Source organism: Xiphias gladius, chromosome 17, assembly GCF_016859285.1.
Source record: "Xiphias gladius isolate SHS-SW01 ecotype Sanya breed wild chromosome 17, ASM1685928v1, whole genome shotgun sequence".
In the NCBI taxonomy this organism is placed as follows: Eukaryota; Metazoa; Chordata; class Actinopteri; order Istiophoriformes; family Xiphiidae; genus Xiphias; species Xiphias gladius.
Window position 1 is genome coordinate 20384381 of NC_053416.1, and position 18937 is coordinate 20403317.

The 18937-nt window shown below is 39.7% G+C and overlaps 2 protein-coding genes across 3 annotated transcripts in view; one reads left to right on the forward strand and one right to left on the reverse strand.

Annotated features, from left to right (window-relative positions):
- The window catches only part of nlgn2b (neuroligin 2b), a 59070-nt gene extending 50750 nt beyond the window's left edge, over positions 1 to 8320 (forward strand). For both annotated transcript variants that reach the window (XM_040151370.1, XM_040151371.1), the window contains 4 exons: positions 3153 to 3418; positions 3600 to 3753; positions 4845 to 5211; positions 5736 to 8320. In XM_040151370.1, the coding sequence (XP_040007304.1) occupies positions 3153 to 3418; positions 3600 to 3753; positions 4845 to 5211; positions 5736 to 6669 (1721 nt within the window). In that variant the 3' untranslated portion in view covers positions 6670 to 8320. The remainder of the gene's footprint in view (positions 1 to 3152; positions 3419 to 3599; positions 3754 to 4844; positions 5212 to 5735) is intronic.
- Positions 8321 to 13851: 5531 nt separating this feature from the next.
- On the reverse strand, positions 13852 to 15359 carry LOC120802997 (endonuclease domain-containing 1 protein). The gene is made up of 2 exons (XM_040151239.1): positions 15033 to 15359; positions 13852 to 14734 (listed from the first exon to the last, which is right to left on the reverse strand). Exons 1-2 carry the CDS (start codon positions 15333 to 15335, stop codon positions 14126 to 14128), a joined length of 912 nt encoding a protein of 303 aa, XP_040007173.1. The 5' UTR covers positions 15336 to 15359; the 3' UTR covers positions 13852 to 14125.
- Between the last annotated feature and the right edge of the window lie 3578 nt (positions 15360 to 18937).

Consider the following 18937-nt stretch of genomic DNA (forward strand, 5'->3'; position numbering starts at 1 on the left):
GGTTCTTTCACTGTCATTGTCACTTTAGTAGTATACCCTGCTCAAAAGGGATTAACATTTCAGGACAGTGTGGATAGTGTATTTCTTTAAAGAGCATTTTAATAAATTCAGTGAACAGCCTAGACCAGATAAAGATATATGAAAATATTATTCCCACAAGTGAATGGATTAAGTGTTCAGAAATTAATTATCTACTATATGCACCAATATAGTTTTTTTTTTTTTTTTTTCAATAAACATGAAAAACTGCAAAGATTGAGTTATCTGAAAGAAAACCAGATTGTCAATCTGGACGGTGCAAGAGTCGACAGATGGCTGAAAACAGTAGGTTATTTGCCATAAAGCCATTACTCACCTTGGGACACAAGCTGTAATAATCCCAAATATCGTCATTCCACATGGGGCTAAGGTCACTGAACCGCACTAACAAAATTGTCCTTCTCCAATAAAACTAAGCCTGTCAGGACAAGGCATTAGAAAAAGATACTACGTATGAGTGTGTGTGTGTGTGTGTGTGTGTGTGTGTGTGTGTGTGTGTGTGTGTGTGTGTGTGTGTGTGTGTGTGATATAGATATAGATAATTATATATACTTACTCGTAACGTCAAACGTTTTAGAACACCATCATTTTAACAATTGTTACTGAAATGTACATAGTCTCGGTGTACTCTGAAATAAATGAAAAAAAGGAATCATGGAATCTTAAATCCTAAATTTATTCAAAATTTTTGACTCATCCAGCAGCAGAACAAACTCGTGGTGTTCTCTCTACAATGGAAACGAAACATTGTTTGGAAAGTTCATCCCAACACTGTTGCTGAAGTTCCCGTGAATGTGTTGCACTTTCTCGTTCTGTCCAGTTCATCCCAAACCAGTTCCGTGGGGTTTAGGTCTAGAGACTGATCTGCTCTTCCTCCTAATGTTTATTATCTTGCTGTAGGATGAACCCCTGACCAACCAGTTTACCAATGTCTTATTCAACTGAAAAAGGCCTTTTTTCTGTGAAATTTACAAGAAATTCAGTTTTTGGTGACCTTAACTTTTTTTTTTTTTTTTTACGTTGGGCAGTTTACCACTTACCTTTGTAACATTTAAGTTTATTCACCGGACTCGAACTGTTTAAATTTCAACAAAAACTGGAAAAATGGGGGTGTTCTAAAACTTCTTCAGAAAAACATAATTAGCACATCCCATATTTATTATTGTATGTATACTGTATCATATTATTGAGTTTCATTGGTGGGTTTAATATTTTTGCAAGGTTTTAACAGTGCTACTATTGATAGGTGATTCTAAGACATTAACAACATGTGTCTCAGTGAGGACTGAGTTTAACCATATTTTAAAATCATTCCATCCCTATAATAGATGGACAGTTAAAAGTGGCTCTTTTGCTCAGTGATTTTGCAATTTGGGCTAAAAGCTAATTTACAGAGTCTTCAGGTCACACACCTGACATCGCTAATGTCACCAGCAGGTGACACTGCTGAAAAATTTGCTTGGTTTGTGTTATATTAAAAAGTACAGAAAAAGAAAAAAAAAAAAAATCTTGATGCATCATTGGTCTGTCCTCAAGGCACAACTTCGGGAACCACAACAGTAGGCTATACTACTTTTGACTTTATACCAAGAACTCAGATTATGTTATTATTGAATTGTCAACCTTCATACGGACAGACTGACCTTGGACAGATAAAGTAACATCTTTTATTTGTGCTGTATGAAGCAGATTCTCAGCATTCTGAGCGTGTGCAAGGGAAGACACATCTTTTTGTCTGTCATGAATCAGAAGATATTCAGGAGGAAATGGATGAGCATTTCAGTGATTGGGTAGTATTGGCCAAGTTGTTTGTTGGTGACAAGTTGCCAGCTAATGTTGGCTGTATGCTGTCCATAGACAACGTCAAATACTCACACCTACAAGCACGAACTATACTGGGTTTTCTCCGATCAGCCAATCTGATCCCACACCAAAATCGCACTCAACAATTACACGTAGGCTTGTGGATAAAACAATACCATACAATCAACTATCACATTTATATTCAAATACATTATTTTTGCTTCCAAAATTGCACTGTGGCCCCCCAGCTTTGCATGGACACTGCTGTGCTACACCGGATGTGTGGAATTCAACCAGACAGACTTTGTATAGTATTAAATATAAAAACACATTTTATATATCATATCAAAGCTTTCTCTTATTTGCCAATTTGTTGCACTACTTCAAAAATCCTCTAACAAGAATTTGGTAGGTTGGGCTCAATATTTTGTTTAATGTTGGATTATTTTTGGTTAGTATTTGGTCATTATGGTACATTTTTTCTCATGTTATCAGCTGGTGCAATATCAAAAAATGAAAACTGAACATCCACATTGTGCATAGATTTTGGGCAAAAATCCTCCTCTGCTCCATTTTCAAGGCAGGCTGTAGCACCACAAAGTGCTGAAAAAGTTGCAGGGTGAAGAGTTTTTAAAGGTACTGTGTGTGTGTGTGTGTGTGTGTGTGTGTGTGTGTGTGTGTGTGTGTGTGTGTGTGTGTACGCACGCAGCGGAGAGATGAGATGAGCAGTAGAGTGGAGCTGCAGCTGAGAGGCTTCTTAATTGATTTCACAGGGAGAGGAGCGGGGGTGGGGCACATGCAGAATATGGGGGATCTTAATTATTAATGACAGAATCTGCAGATAAAACAGAGGGACAGCAAGCCACTTTACATAACAGTGCAGCGGTGCAACAGTGCGAGCAGTTTTCGTTCTCCCTCTGTCTCTCTTTCTGTCTTTCTCACTTTATCCAACTTGGCCATCAAGCCCACTGCTCTGTGCAGAGTTGTCACCATCTTTCTTGCTGCTGTCTCTCATTGTATATAATGGAAGCACTTCATTTTCCTACACTAATACTCATAAAGATTCTCTCCGGCTATGAAAAGCAGCACGATATCTGCTTCATCTTGCTTCGTATGTAATACACTACTATTGCTCCTCCTCCAACATATGCATTATTGAAAGCACTCACACTGTAAAGCCTTGAAGGCCCCATCAGCTGCTAGCAAAAGTGTGTCAGAGGGAAGAAAGCAAAGCTAAACTGAGAGAGAACAAGTGGCTGTATGTTTTCTGTGGAAGCTATATCTGCTGTATACGGTCCTGCTCTGTGTAGGCCTGTTCCAGAGGGCCATCGCTCAGAGTGGCTCAGCCATCTCCAGCTGGTCAGTCAACTACCGACCGCTGATGTACACCAAGATCCTGGCGAGGAAGGTCGGCTGCACTCTGGGGGACATGGCTGATTTGGTGGACTGCCTGCGGAGAAAGAGTTTCCGGGAGCTGGTGGACCAAGACATCCAGCCCGCACGCTATCACATCGCTTTCGGACCTGTGGTGGATGGGGACGTGGTGCCAGACGACCCTGAAATCCTCATGCAGCAGGTAAGATCTGGTTTCTCTGGGTATCATCCAGTGAGTAATTGCATTTTTTCTGTTAATCATTTCCTTGCATTTGGTGTGTAAACACAGCACTGCCCTAACTACTACTAATTGGGGCTGATAGCATTCTGCTTTAGCAATCTGTTTTGACATGTCATGCTATGTGTGTTTGTCGCGACACCAGGGCGAGTTCCTCAACTACGACATATTGCTGGGTGTCAACCAGGGAGAGGGCCTGAAGTTTGTGGATGACAGTGAAGGCGAAGATGGAATATCAGCAGCGTCATTTGACTACACCATCTCCAACTTTGTGGACAATCTGTATGGATACCCTGATGGTCAGATCCTCTTTTACCTTAAAATTATTCACTGATTCAAAGCGCAAATCTGTAATTTTCCACCTGTTGTTGGCCTCTGACACTTAGAAGTAATTAAAATGATGTCCAAAGATGGCAGGGCATCTTAAGTTGTGCTTGTGACGGGCGAGTCTCGTCAGGCCGCTACGACCTGCAGGGCAAGGGTCAGGGGTAGCAAAGCTCACACTACAGTATTGTATGGATTTTTATATGCTACAAAGGATATATATCAGTAGGATTTTTTGTCTTTCCGCTGCAATAGCATTCTTTCCTCTTCACTGTCTGATGCTTTTTCAGCCAAACTATCTGAACAGGGTTAGTGGAAGTCTTTTGCTCAGACCCACTCATTAAAGAATCTGAGGGAAAATTCTGTGATAATAGAACTGTAATACAGAAAGCCTTTGAAAATCTGATTAATTAAAAGTTGCATTTGCATAAATTATCATGAAGGCTATATATTTTGGAATGAGGTTGGTTTGCTACAAGTCTTTGGTTGGTTTCTGAACATTTTTGCACTGATTGCAATCAAATCACAGTTCTAAGTTACTGCTTTGTCAAAAATAAATAGAGGTGACTGAATAAAGAAACGTGGCATATTGATAAATACACTTTGCTGCGTATTTACTTCTACTCTAGAGTAGATTTATTTTTTTAGGCACAGTTATGTTAGGAGCTTCTTCACTGATTTACTTGGCTGTAAGCAGACAAGCTAACAGGCTACACTAGCCTGCTAATGCCTGTCATGTGACCATAGCAGTCCCTCATGTCTCCTGCTTTGACATTGTTTCACTTGCTGTGATGAACTCACACACTAAAGGGGCATAGGCTAACATGGATTTTCCAATATAAAACAGTGTTCACAGTAAACTTTGATTTATGATGATTCCTGTGCAGTGGCTCTGGTCTGACTTTATTGCCGCAGTAAAGCAGTAAGACTTAACAGCAGAACATAGATAGGAAGTATAAAAAAAACAAATCTAACAACACACCACCATGAAGATAATGTTGCAGATAACCACACACTCTATCACTGTGTATAGTACATACTCACATTCCTTTTTGTTTCTTCCCAGGTAAAGATATCCTTAGGGAAACCATCAAATTCATGTACACAGACTGGGCTGACAGGGACAACAGTGACATGCGTAGGAAGACCCTCCTGGCTTTGTTTACGGACCATCAGTGGGTGGCCCCGGCTGTCGCCACTGCCAAGCTGCACGCCGAGTTCCAGTCGCCTGTCTACTTCTACACCTTCCACCACCACTGTCAGACCGAGGCAAGGCCGGACTGGGCAGACGCGGCCCATGGAGATGAGATCCCCTATGTGTTTGGGATTCCCATGGTGGGAGCCACTGACCTCTTTCCCTGTAACTTCTCCAAGAACGACGTAATGCTCAGTGCTGTAATCATGACATACTGGACCAACTTCGCCAAGACAGGGTTAGTAAAATGACAAATTTAAGAGTAACTTTCCAATGTGTAGATTAATCGTACTAAATATCAAGCGCGTACAGTATACAGTATTCTTAAGCTGGTATGTAACACAGTGGTTATTTTTCTTTCTGAAAAAATGAGTCCATTGTCCCTTCAGCAATGTAGCCCTCTAGTGAATTCAGACGTTCAGTGAGTTTTTGGAAAAATTAGCTCAAGAAAGGACACACTGTAAGTCTGCTGAAAATGAATATAAAATGTCTATTTATTTTCGTTCCTAGTAACTCTGGAATAGTTTCCTAGAAGACAGAAACTGCTGAGATTTCAAAATACCCGTTCTTTCTGAACATTCTTACATCGAAATTCCACAGCAGATATCTGCTCAGTTGCTCACCTCAAATAGTGCATCAGCTGCCATGTTTCGGTATATTAGATTATTGAAGTCACAGGTAATGCTCAGTTACTAATTTATTAGTAGTTAATTGCTCTTAACAGAAAGAAAGTATTCTGATTCTCTTATTTCCCTCTTCCAGGGATCCTAACTTACCAGTTCCTCAGGACACAACCTTCATCCACACCAAGCCCAACCGCTTTGAAGAGGTCATCTGGACCAAGTTTAGCTCCAAAGACAAGCAGTACTTGCATATCGGCCTGAAGCCTCGTGTCAGAGACAACTACCGGGCTAACAAGGTGGCCTTCTGGCTAGAGCTGGTGCCGCATCTGCACAGCCTCCGCGAGGAAATCATTAGCTCCTTCACAACTCGACTGCCGCCCGGAGGCACCAACCGCAGGAAGGGCCCTCACAGCCCCGGTGCCCGCTCCACACGACACCCTGTAATCTCCACCTACCCTCCTGATCCTGAGCCTGATGGTTCAGAGACACCCCGCTATTCTCCCTTCCCCAGTGAGACTAGGGACTACTCCACCGAGCTGAGTGTGACCGTAGCTGTGGGCGCCTCGCTTCTTTTCCTGAATGTGCTGGCCTTTGCTGCGCTTTACTACAAACGGGATAAGCGCCATGAACTCATGCAGAGACGCCACCGCCGACTCTCCCCACAACGAGGCACGACAATGGGCATGGGTGTTGGCATGGGAGTCGTAGGGGCCCCGCCGCACAATGACCTGGCACTGAGCCAGGAGGAGGAGCTAATGTCGCTGCAGATGAAGCAGCAAAGAGTGGAGCTGGAGCACGGCACACCCCTCCCGTCCCGCGGCGTCCATGGCGACCTAGAGCCTCTGCGGCCCCCCGTGTGCCCGCCTGACTACACACTGGCCCTGCGGCGAGCACCGGAGGATGTGCCACTGATGACAGCAAATACCATCACCATGATCCCCAGCACCATCAGCAGCATGCAGCCCCTCCACCCCTTCAACACGTATCCCCCCGTCCCGGCTCCCTCCACTACACCTGTCCCCAGCCACAGCAACAATGCCCTGCCCCATCAACACTCCACCACCCGTGTATAGGACCAGGCACAACCTCTGCTACCCCACTCTGGGCTTACAGAGACACACCACACAAACTGCTCCATACAAGTTCACTCTCTCCACCCTCTATTCTTCTTCAGTATATCTTTGTCTTTTCTCATTAAGCCCTCAAATAAAGCTGCAGTTTGTAAGATTTTAAGCAGTGAAATACCTCTAAAATGTAATCATAAATCAAGGAGTCGATTAAAAAAAAGCTCCTTTGCCAAAAGCCTGTCATCATAGATACATTCTATTTTGCCCCGTTAAAGCTCTGTCAATATCTGTTGCTTTGTCGGGCCACCAAAAACGCAGCTTTAAGCTTGTAGCTCTCTCTCAAAGAGGTATCGAGCTAATCAGGATCAGTCAGGCATCTTATGTGTAGCTTGGTTGTTTCGCGCATGTGCTCTTGTGTCAGTGTAAAACTAAGTTTAACATAGAATACAAATATTCATTTTTATTCGTTTAGTGAAAAGATATTACAGTAGTTAGCAGCTTTGTATGCGGCAACATATGCTCCAACAAGCTGGCTGTCATAAAGCAGTCATTTCTTGAAACTTACAAATTGCAGCTTTAAAGGCCCAATCTGGAAGTGAAGTTTGGCACCCTGTGTTGAACACTATGTCCCAACAGCTGTCTCTGTGTTCTGATTTTGGAGAATTTTGTTTCATGTGAAAATGTACTGACAGGACTGGGAGTACAAGGATCAACACTATTTGACAGCTAAGCATGAGTTTTTTTTATTTATTTGAAAGCTTAATTTCTTCTACTCACAAACGTATGTACCTGTTTTCAGTTAGGATGCAACCTAAATGCCATCAGAAGTTCTTTTTTTTTAAAAATCTGTATACTCAGAACTGATGCTCTCAGAACATTTCCAGATTGGGGCTTCAACTGATGGGCGGTACAGGAAATAACTGAATCATACTCAGTCTGTGGGATGCAACCTGGAATCCAGGCTGCCCATTAGAACTCGCTGCATCTCCGCCACACTGGCTCTAATCATGTCCATTACTTTATTTGTTTCTCACTCATTATCTCTCTGTCTGTATGACCATCTCAGCTCATTTAACTGCTTCACTCTTTTTGCTGCCTCACGCTCTATCTCTATCGCTCTACATCTTCCCTTGTAGCTCTTTTTATTAAACCATTGACATAATCCATTTTCATCTCCAATTCTTTCCTCTTTCTCACAATCACTTCTAGACTCTTTTTTCCTTTTGGAGTCTTTTATACAAAAACACAAATGTAAATGATGTATTATTAATAAATTGTAAGGATATGAATGAAAAAAAAAAAAGATATTCTGATATCTCGTTTTTACCAGCATTCTTGGTGCCAAGTACTGTGATAAAGGTCCTCTTTCACTGGCGTCCAGTGGACTGCCTGGAGAGGTCCGTCCTGACTGTATCTTACAAAAGGAATTACCATCATAAAAAGTGCCAACCCTCTTCATCTTTCTTTTTGATCCACACACTTTTTTTTTTAAATTACACTCAATGTTGCACTGTGGCTGGTCCCTTCCTTAAAGGGAAATCAGATCGAATCAATATACCCTCTTTTAAAAAAGAAGAATATAAAGTTTTATTAACTACTTTACTGTCTGGGATATTTGCATGGTGTTTTTTTCCTAAAGAGTGTGGACAGAGAAGTTTGTTTGTCATTTTGATGATTTGCCTTGTTCTTCGATGATTTTTTTTTTGATTTTTTTTTTTTGAAAATCATTTTCATTTTCTATTTTAATATCAACTGCACTTTGTGGCACTTCAAAAGGTATTAAAGTATTAAAAGATGAATATTGTGTAAAACTACGATTACAACAAAGAGTAAATATTTCCTCTTTATTTTTTTCATTTCCTAACACTGAGGCTGTGCTGCAAAACTACCAGAAAGACGGATGAAAGCCGTTTTTCTTTCCCCCCTCTATTTTGCTCTGTTTCTCTGTGAAGTTTGCACAGTCACTGTCTCTCAATCCCACCTGAAGATAGCACTTTTTTAAGTTACAAAAAAAAAACTTTACATGAATAGTCTAAATAAGGTTTTTGTCTGTGACTGACATAAACCACATGCTTCAAGTGTTTGAAGACTGCCTGACAGTTATCTTTTCGTCTGCTCTTTTTTTGTTTTATGATTCTCCCTTCTGCAAGGCGGGAGAAAAGATGAGATATATTTATGACGGTCAAAAGGTGAGAAAGCCTTGTATGCGCATTTCACATATTTCGCACAATTCAGCACAGAGACGGGTCGCACTCTGGACAATTCTGAAAAAACCCTGTGGCATTAGGACAACACTGGACAAAAGCCAACAGTGATTCAATGATGACTAGGAAAAAGCTCATCAACTACAGTATAATCTGTCAACGTGCAGAGGATGCATTCGAAAAACCTGATTTTAAAAAAAAAATCTTTAATGACAGACATTACTCATACACCATATACCACAAAAGCAAGGCGGGCGGGATCAATTCCCCCTCCTTGTAATGTTCTATATCCTGTCTGCTGAGGATAACAACACTCTGGAGCCAGACTGCCATCCCACACTGGACTGGAGAGAGCTGCGAGGACAAAAGAACAAAAACCAACACATGAAACAAACTGTACATTTTTTAAGTGTAAGAGAACAAACTGGAATTTGTAAATATTATGTTTGTTGTTTGGTTTGAGTGATTGGCCGGATCTTTTTCTTTGTGACAACAGGTGCAAGTTTAGATGACTTACATGATTTTAGCACTCGTGTGTGTTTGATTCTCCTTTATTTCCTAAATCTCAAGGGGCAAATTCAATAGGTTGTGGGCACATGGATACATCTGTTAACATATGTGAATAATTTTTTCAAAAAACCACAACATAGTCGAGGTCAACATAAACATGAAATGGAATGCTTCTGGCTCAGGTTAGCCTGGATGTTATGGTGATCAAAAATGCTCTTACTGCATATATGGCTGTCTGAAGCATACCGTACACACCTGGCACTCTATCCCATCAATCATGGAGGAAGCTTTTGCCCTAAATGAGTCCTTGTATTGGTTTAAAAGCTAGAGAACAGATGCAGAGAACAGACGAAGGAAGGGGAAATATGGGTTGATTCGAGAAATGAGGCAGAAAAACAAGATAGGGCGGATGGTTCAAATGTGCTCAAAACAAACCACAAATCAAGACATTTTACTTGTGATGCTGTTGGATTTAATTGTTAGTGTCTCACATTGTCTTGACCATTGTCATACAATATAACCCTGAACTGGAAGGTTGTGAAATCCTTTGTACTCTTTTGGTCTTATTTGAGACTCATGGTGGTTATAATCTAATCATGGTGGTTGTTTGCCTACCTTTTGCAATTTTGTCTGCACATTCTGTATATGGGATTATTGACCCAGCTATTTGATGTGAGTTTGAGTTTCCCACACTTCCAAAAACAGCAAGACAAATACAGTTGTTTTGTTTTGGCTTTTTTTTTTTTGTTTGGTTGGTTTTTTTGTTTTTTTCTTTTTTTTTTCTTTTTAAAAAAAATAAAAGTATGGACAGCCAACAGGTAATGGAAGCACACTCACCAAGTTTACATGTTTACACTACAGTTTTGATGTTGGCTTAAAGTAAGGGACAAAAGAAAAAAAAGCATTACAAGAATCTAGATACCTTCTTATTACAACATTAAACGCTGGAATGGTAAAGTGAAGGCTTGCACCTGTTTGTCTGTTTCATTTAGTCTGATTCAGTAGCCTGCTTGAAGCTCAAAATACTGTAAGAGAGTATAAATGTCCAGAAGGGGTTGAAAGAATTAAAGTTAATATTTCTATTTCAAATAGAGGCTATTACACACTGTATGTTGTGTATCTGAACTGGAAAACATTAAAAGACATTCTTAAACAAATGATTTGCCATTACTGTTCTTCAGTTTTGTCACATGGTCAGATCTGATAATAAAGTTGTATTACGTATTTTGGCCACTTGGAGGCAGGAGAAAAAGTAGATAGAGACTGTTTGGCTATCATTTTAGCATCCAGTTGTTTATTTTAAAAAAAACTAACCGATATATGGAGCAGAGCAACTTAAGCCACCTGCTGAATATAAGTCCAATATTCACATATCTTTTAGCTTTGGTTTGGTCTCCACCAAGTCCTGGGGAAAACAATCAACTGCTGTATTCAACTTGTTTCACCAGCTAGTTAGCTTAGTTGCTAAGTTTGTGGATTTACTATTTGGTAGCATATAGTGCGGATAGACGAACTTTTATTTGTTAAAGTACTTCCCACTGTTGCTGGCGAAAGCGGCTGCTCACATCACAATAGTAACTGAATTACCTGTCAGTACTAAAACATAGAATATTAATTTCAAGGAAGTGATGATTGTTGTTTTTGTTTTTTTTGTTTGTTTTTTTTTAAGACAGAAGCAATCGATGTGGCTGTCAAGAGAGAACAGCTAACACCAAGAACAGGGCATATACATTAAAGTAAGGCTACTTTAAAAAGGACGTAGTGATCCCTGACTATGATATAGTCATGACCACTAATAGAAATTTTGCAAGCAACTATGGTATGTGTCTCCTCAGTGTATCTGGTATAGGCAGGAGAACATCCCAAACTGTTTTTTTTTCCCTAGGTCGTTGCTATCCAGCATCTACTGTAGTATTTATCACAAAATGTATTTCTTCAAAGCAACACAAAAACTGGTTTTCATTCGGTACGGTATTTCAGTTATTTAAAGGATTTTCATTTCAAAGCCTAAAATAACTTGGCAGCAAAACTCTTTTTAGGGGAGCCGTCCTCGGATCTGTGTTTATTCAGCTGTTGTACACAATAAATCAGTATTACAGCAAATATACTGGAGCGGACTGATATACTGGTCCTGTTGGGGGGAAAAAATGTTGATGTACAGCCATCCATTCATTCAAGCACTGATGTGGAAATAACAACACTTTTTTTTGCCAAAGATACAGTTGTATTCAAAAGTTTGGGCACCCTTGGGCAAATAACATATTATGTTGATTTTTGAGGTGAAAAGACATTAATACCCCCCACGAAGCAAACTGATATTTAAAAAAAGCCTCTCTTAGAATGTTATTGTAACTTTTTATATCAATGTCTGGAGTGTGCAAAGCAACATCTGGATACGCCAATGTCATTTTGGGAACAAGTGCTGCAGACAGGTGAAGTTAACAGGTTAGCATTAGGGATAAGGTAAGGGGAAATACATATCAACAGGGAAACAGACTTCTCTTCTCACAGAATCTTCTCCGGAGCCTTGGAATCTAACACCAACTCCACCCAAAGGTTTGGTGTGTTCGGAGGGGAAGAGGAGCAGCATTTGATGAAAAGAGCACCTTGATATCTGTTAAGCATGGGCGTGGAAATATTCTACTTTTGGATTGTGTGGCAGCCAGTGGCACAAGAAACACTACACGGACAGAGGGAAGAATGGGTTCCACTAAATAGCAGCAGATTGTGGATGCAAAAGTCACGTGTTCAGTCAGGAAAGTGAAACTGAAAGAAGGCTGGTTTCTACAACAGGACAATGATCCAAAGCAAACCTCCAAATCCACCATGTACTACCACCAGAAACCCAAGCCCAAGCTTTTGGAACAGCCCTAACAGTCCCCTGACTTGAACATCAAAAATGAACTAATTATGTATTTTGCCACGAGGTGGCCAAACCTCGAAATACAACTGTATATTTATTTCTGTGTTAGCACTGGTAAATAAGTACTTTAAGACCACATTACATCTCTTTTTACCTCTTCAAAGTCACAGTTTACCCCATGATCAATTGATCATTTTTTTTTCTGATACATCTTTGGGATTATGAATATCCCAGGTAACCTACAGATAATTACCTTGGCGAAACAACAAAGACTGATCAGCTAAATAAGCATAACCTGCCTGCAGTTGTACTTAGAAGCACTGTAGAAAGTTTTGGGGATTAATATGCCAGAATTTCCTAAAGGAAAAAGGGAAAAGCCAAAACTGACTTCATAGCTGAAATACCAAATTCATACCTTTGGTGTAGAATAACTGGCTTGAATTATTGCTGCAGTAAGAAGCAAGTCATTAGTTCCCAGTCTAATAACTCATATGGTGGATGTGCACTGTATTAATCATCTTTGTTATAACTTCAGCAGATTCATTATGTATAAATGTGCTTCAGATGCACTATTGTTTAGATGGCAGATGCAGATTGTAATGTCATAGCATTTTTCTTCTCCACTCAACCCAATTACCTTTGAGTTACCTCTTCAGATAATGATACTCTGTTTCTTTCCTTTAAGAACTCATCACAGAAAATACTATTCTCCCCTCACTAGATGGCAGTGTGGTAGCTATAATGTATAGAAAAGGTCTGCATGCTGTACCAAAAAATGACTCTATTTATAAAATTTAAAAAATAAAATAAAAATACTTGCTGCCCTTATGGTCAGTTTGGGCGGATTGCAGATAATGCCCATAGAAAGAAAGCGTCTTCCTCTTTGTAACTGCAAACAGAAAGGTTATTCTCAAAAACCTTACAGCAGATTACTCCAAAAACATTTCTTAAAATGTGAAAAGTCAAATATTCCTTATGATATGATATTTACAGATTTAGTGGTTGAATATTTTTAATTTTCCATTGGGTACCCAAATGTTATTCTCACTGTCTTTTAAATGTTAACATTTAGATGGTAAGTTTGTTTGGTGTCCTCAAATCCTGTTGGTTTCTCCATTTAAAAACTTGAAAACTTTTATATTTAAAAAAAAACTTGAAAACTTTTATATTTAAAAAAAAACTTGAAAAACGCTTCAACAAATTTATGCAACTGTCTCTGAATTCCTTTTGTTATATTCAAAAGACTTTTACTACGGGCAGATGAACTAAATGATTAAAGACACTAAAATCCATCAGACAGCCATAAAAGTCAAATCCAATTTTTATGACTGACCAAACACTGAAACTCCCATATGCTCATGAATTTGAAGAAAGACCCTTTGTGTCATACCACATTTGTGATTCCCCACCTTTGTCACTACAAAAATGAAACATTGGTGAAACTGTGTTCTTCCTAAATTCAGTATTTTATGTAAAACATGCCTCACATAGGCTACAGTATAAGTAACACAAACACAATGTAGGCCAGTAAATTAGGATATTTTATTAAATGAGCCAATTTGCATAACGTCCCACACATTTGTGTCATAATTCCTCTCCCAACAAAGTCGCTCTCCAGTAAAATTTGTCTCAATGATGACAGGGAATATTCATCTAGAAAGCCTTACTGAAGAGAGAAGTTAGGTTCCTTTAGTATCTTCAAGAACTTTCTAAGAACTTTTAAAGAGAATAATTCAGCTACAAGGAACATTCTAAATTACCACCACAGAAAATTCTGACAGTATCAGATCGTTGTACTCTGGCAAAAAAAACAAACATTTCTACTGTTACTCATGAAAATATATAGAAACCCACATGCACATAGAAGGTATAACTGGGAGAGCTTTCATATGGTGTGTTGCAGGTAAAGAGGAAGGGGTGAGGGAGAGATGCAGTTGTCATAGAAGAGCTGAAGGTTCTGGTCAACGTCCATATTATTTTTCAGGAAAATCTCAAGTTCCTGGACCGGCATTTCATGAACGCTGTTGCCCTCTTTGGCATTTTTGGCCATGGCTCCTTGGGATGGGAAGCGGATGCGAACATCGTGGGGTGCGTTTCGGTCGTAGTCAGTGCAGCAGTAAGCGGACCACACATCTTCTGGGATGGCCACGCGGTCCTGGTTGTTGCGACGGATCATGTTGCCTCTGGTGGTCACTCCGGTGACAATGTAGGCAGTGCCACGGCAGTAGTTGTTGAGACGGACCCGGATCTGCTCCTCATACCGACGCCAAGGCCCGATGTTGAACTCCCGTATCTCTGGGACCACATTGGTCAGGGTGTAAGTGGCAGCGCGGTCGTGAGAGGTGGACTGGTGCTGGTCCGGATTCAGGTGACCTCTCTCATAAAGAACCACATCAGAGTAGTCATCCAGGACTGCCTGGCTGTCTTCAAACTTCATGTGCAGGTAGCCAGTGGGGAAGGGCAGCATGTTTCCATTTCCATCGACTTCTGCCAGCTTGGGAAAGACAGAAGAGCAGTTACAGTATATCTTTGATCTGCTGGGAAATAATACAAAGCTGCAGTTGTCTGTGAGGCCTCTGAGTTCTCCCCATTCTTTCGAGTACATCTATTGCCTATTTTAGCTGCTGCCAAGTCTTCTATGAAAGATATTTTTAACTTAAGTGTGAACTACCTAGTTAAACAATGGTCAAAAATGAAAGAATTATTGAATGAAAGAGCTAGTATGAAGATAGTTTTTGCCAGTTTTGAAAAAAATAAATGTGAGAAAATTATTTTAAAGACAAGTCTCTGACCTGTGGCTCATACATCCAAGGGTAGTCGACACGTCTGTCTCCCTCTGTTTTCTTGAAAGTATAAGCTGAGTAAACTGGAATCCGCTTGTTAGGGTCATACAGGGTCACATAACGAGGTTTGTCTGCGTAGCGTTGGCAGATCTTCTTCAGTTTTGTGTCAATGATCCCCCGTGGCGGTGTCCCCATATACAGGGAGTCCTTGCATCTCTCTACGTGGTTAAAATCTTGAACAACCGTCGCCAACATAACAGGCAAAAAACAGATGATCAAAAGAGCGAAAGCTAATGGCGTTAACGTATTCATGGTCAATAACGTCTCCTCAGTGTGTCCCACTGTGGCCTCCTCTGCAGAACAATGGCAGAAAATGTTTGCAGGTATGCGTTAAATGTCTCAGAGTAGATATGTAAAGCGAGTAGAGTGTGACCGAAAGGCAGGCCTCCCAACACACGTGGGCGTGGATGTGAAGGTTATTGCATTACTCTGAGCTATGATTTTTTTTTTACTACAAATGATTTAAAATACCCTAACCGGTTTGTCCCTGTGCATTCTTATTGAGGTTGTGGTTTTACCTGTGTGATAGAGACCAGTATCATCATACTGATATGCAATCAAATGGTCAGACAACAAGAGATGGATCACTGCTGTCTATGAGGTTATAATTCTACATATTCACCTTAGTACCGCAGGGAATTCATAATAACCAGTGCACCTATTCTAAACAACTAGTAACAACTACACTTGTAAAGCCTCTATTTGGCACAAAATGTAAAAACCCCATCTACCTGCCAAAATAACATGCCCCTGCAAAGACCTTTCGAGCTTGCAAGATGTTTTTCCTCCGCTGACGTAAGCACAGTAGTTTTCTTCTCTTTCATTTAGTTATAATTGGAATTCATTCTCACAGAATCCCATTCTCTGCTGTGTGATGAACACAGGGCACTGAAATGGGATATGTGCTATCAATGTAATAGTAAAATGCAAAACTGTCTAATCTGTCTCACTGATGGACAAAAGGCGTACAGTGGCCAGTGTGCTTCAGAGGTACTATGGTACTCACTGTGAGTGACAGATAAGCCAATGGGCAAAAGAGAGATAAAGCAGGAAGGTTTAACATAGTGACAGAGCGAGTTACGAGCACTGGACATTTTCAAGACAAGGTCTTTGCTTAACTGCTCATGTGTGTCTCGCTATTATATTATATCAAAGACAATAGTTAAACTTGAAATATACTAAAATAAATCTACAGTTACCAATGATCAGAGATAATAAGCATTTTAAAAGGTTTTGTACAGATGGGGTTTATTTAGATTAGGAGGAAAAACGATCACAGTGGAAAAGTGTTGTTGGTTTTTTTTATTTAACAAGCAACAATCTAATATAGAACAATAATTGCATTTAAAGCAATTGTGAAGATAATGATGAATATGACGAAGCAGAATAAGAAAATTACCTAGTACAAGTACTTCATAGAACATGATGAAACTTCATTTTCAGTGAAGTAGAAGTATTTCAGAGCAAATGACTCAGTGTTCCGCCAAAATGGGTGCTTGACCTATTTTGGCAGTTCACTGTATACGGAGCAATTAATCCATCTGAAACTCTTTTTTTTTTTTTTTTTTTTTGTCCTTAGTCCTTCATAGCAGCTTCATGCAAGTTCTTTATTTGTATCTTTCTTTTTTAAACACCCTAACCACCACTGTTTTGAAGTCCTGTCAAAGTGTCTTTGACCTCATTACACATTTTCATCTAAATCAGTGATTCCCAAACAAGGGGCTACGTCTGCACTTGTGTGGAGTAGCTCAAGTAATTTGAAAAAAAAACCAAACAAACAAACACAGAAATTGTGATTTGATTTAAAAAAAAAAAAAAAAAATTATCCAATTATAAGGTGCATGAAAACTAGCTAGCAAGCAAGCAGAGTGGTTGAAACATTTGGATAAAAGTAGTAGATGAATTGTTGCAATAGCTAAAAGTACTGGATAAACAGTTGAAACAAAAACAATCTAAAAGCAATAACTAAACAGGTGAAAGAGTTATCTAAAAGTAAGTTTCCCTACTTGAAATTAATTCAGATGAACACATTTGGAACAGGATTGGTGGTGACGATGGTGCTACTTGAGCTCATCTGACCGGGCTGTGGCGGTACGTCTGACAAAAAGATTGGGAACCACTAATTTAAAAGTGTGAAATGTAAAGCAAATAAAATGTGCTGCATAAGTAGATGGAGTTTCCGTTGCTGTCCTGCACTGCCCTCTGCTCAATTCAGTCTTATGCAAATGGAGACTGTTTGTCAGATTAGCTGGAGCAACAATCTTTCACTGCCCTAATAAGTCAATTTGAGTGACTGAGTGTTGTTATTCATCGAGGGACCAGCTTGCCTCTCTGAACTAATCTTGAGTTATGACAATCATAACTTATGTGGCTGGGGCTGATGATGCGGTTATGTGAACAGACATTTTTCAGCTGTCAGCATTTTTACCAATTAAAATTATAAATTCAGGCCAAGATGCAGACCCAGCTCAGCTGCCCCCTGCTGCTTCATCTTCAGTAGAGGAGGGAGAGCATTTCACTAGTGCTGAGTTACATGTTCATCAGGTCTGCAGTAGAAAATGTCACGACTGCTCATGACTGGCCGTGCAACAGATTTGACTTCTCTTCAGTCAGTTATTGTCAGCACTTTAGGGTAGGTTTTATGATTTTCAGATATGCGACAAAATCATCTGTATGATAATAGATCATGTTAATCTATTTTAAATGTGACTGATAAATAATTCACCTCGGAAACTGCTTTCACTAGGACCTGAGCCAAAACTAGCATGGCTAAAAATTAGGTTTGAAACCATGTTGATATTTGCATCTCTCCATCCAACTGCCTGCCTGCATGTCTGTTTGCTTGTTCCTTGGGGTGGATTAAAGACGTCAAGTAAATGCGTGTGATTTAGAGTACATCTCATACAGAGTCCTTTACACACAGAACTGCTATAAATCCCTGAATTGTTCTGTGTTTGTCAGACTGGCTTGGAAATGTGGTCAGTCAAAGTAAAAATTTACAGACACGTCAGTTGAAAGACATGTCTGACTGACGTTGAACAAGTCCATTAGACAAGCCTGAGTGTGCGAGGCTGTTGTGAGATTTAATGGCAACTTAAATAAGTTAACCGCTGATTTTGGTACTGGAGCCACACAGTATCTCGTACAGTAAGGCAGTTAATGTAGTACATACTTAAACATATTCCACCTATTCTACTGTATTTTGAGCACCCATTCTTCTCTGCTTTTAAATTTTAATATTCCTGGCAGGTTCACTTCATATTCTGCACATTCATGGAATCCAGTATGTCATCGAGCAACATTATATGTTGCCCACTTGGAGGCAGTATAGGTTTGGTTGTTGCTGGTTCCCAGTTCCTGCTCCATAAAGATAAATGCGTACAAATATAAATTTAACCTGTTTTAAAAAAAATCCAACTAGATGGCTGCTTTTGTAAGCCCAAAAAGTGAAAGAAACACAAACATTGTCATGTTTAGTTTTAAAAAATACTGACATTTGTTAAGCAATTATTCAAGTTGATGAGAATTTTAAATACTTAATGAGAGGGGTACTCTACACTGACAGACAGTTAGGCTGTACAGTGGAGGTTACATAGTATTGTGTTATAACAACTTTTCTGTTATGTAAATGAATGTATTTCAGTTTTGAAGTAGTCTACATTTTTTCTTCCAATTTCAGGCTGGTCTGTTCTCCTCTTCCTTTCTTGCCTCTCCTTCTTTTCTCTTTTTCTTCTATTGTGTCACTCAGATTTTGTCAAAGCTGTCTTCCATCAGAACATTAGTTACTAGTCAAACAAATGCAAAAGAAATCTTGTTTATCTAATCTTATTTATTTTTTGTTTATTGTAACATTA

Excerpts from the sequence above, each read along its gene's own strand:
- LOC120802997 (XM_040151239.1), bottom strand. The coding sequence starts at position 15,335 with ATGAATACGTTAACGCCATTAGCTTTCGCTCTTTTGATCATCTGTTTT. Across the intron at positions 14,735-15,032 it reads CTTGGATGTATGAGCCACAG|CTGGCAGAAGTCGATGGAAA; the intron begins GTCAGAGACTTG and ends GTCTTTCCCAAG.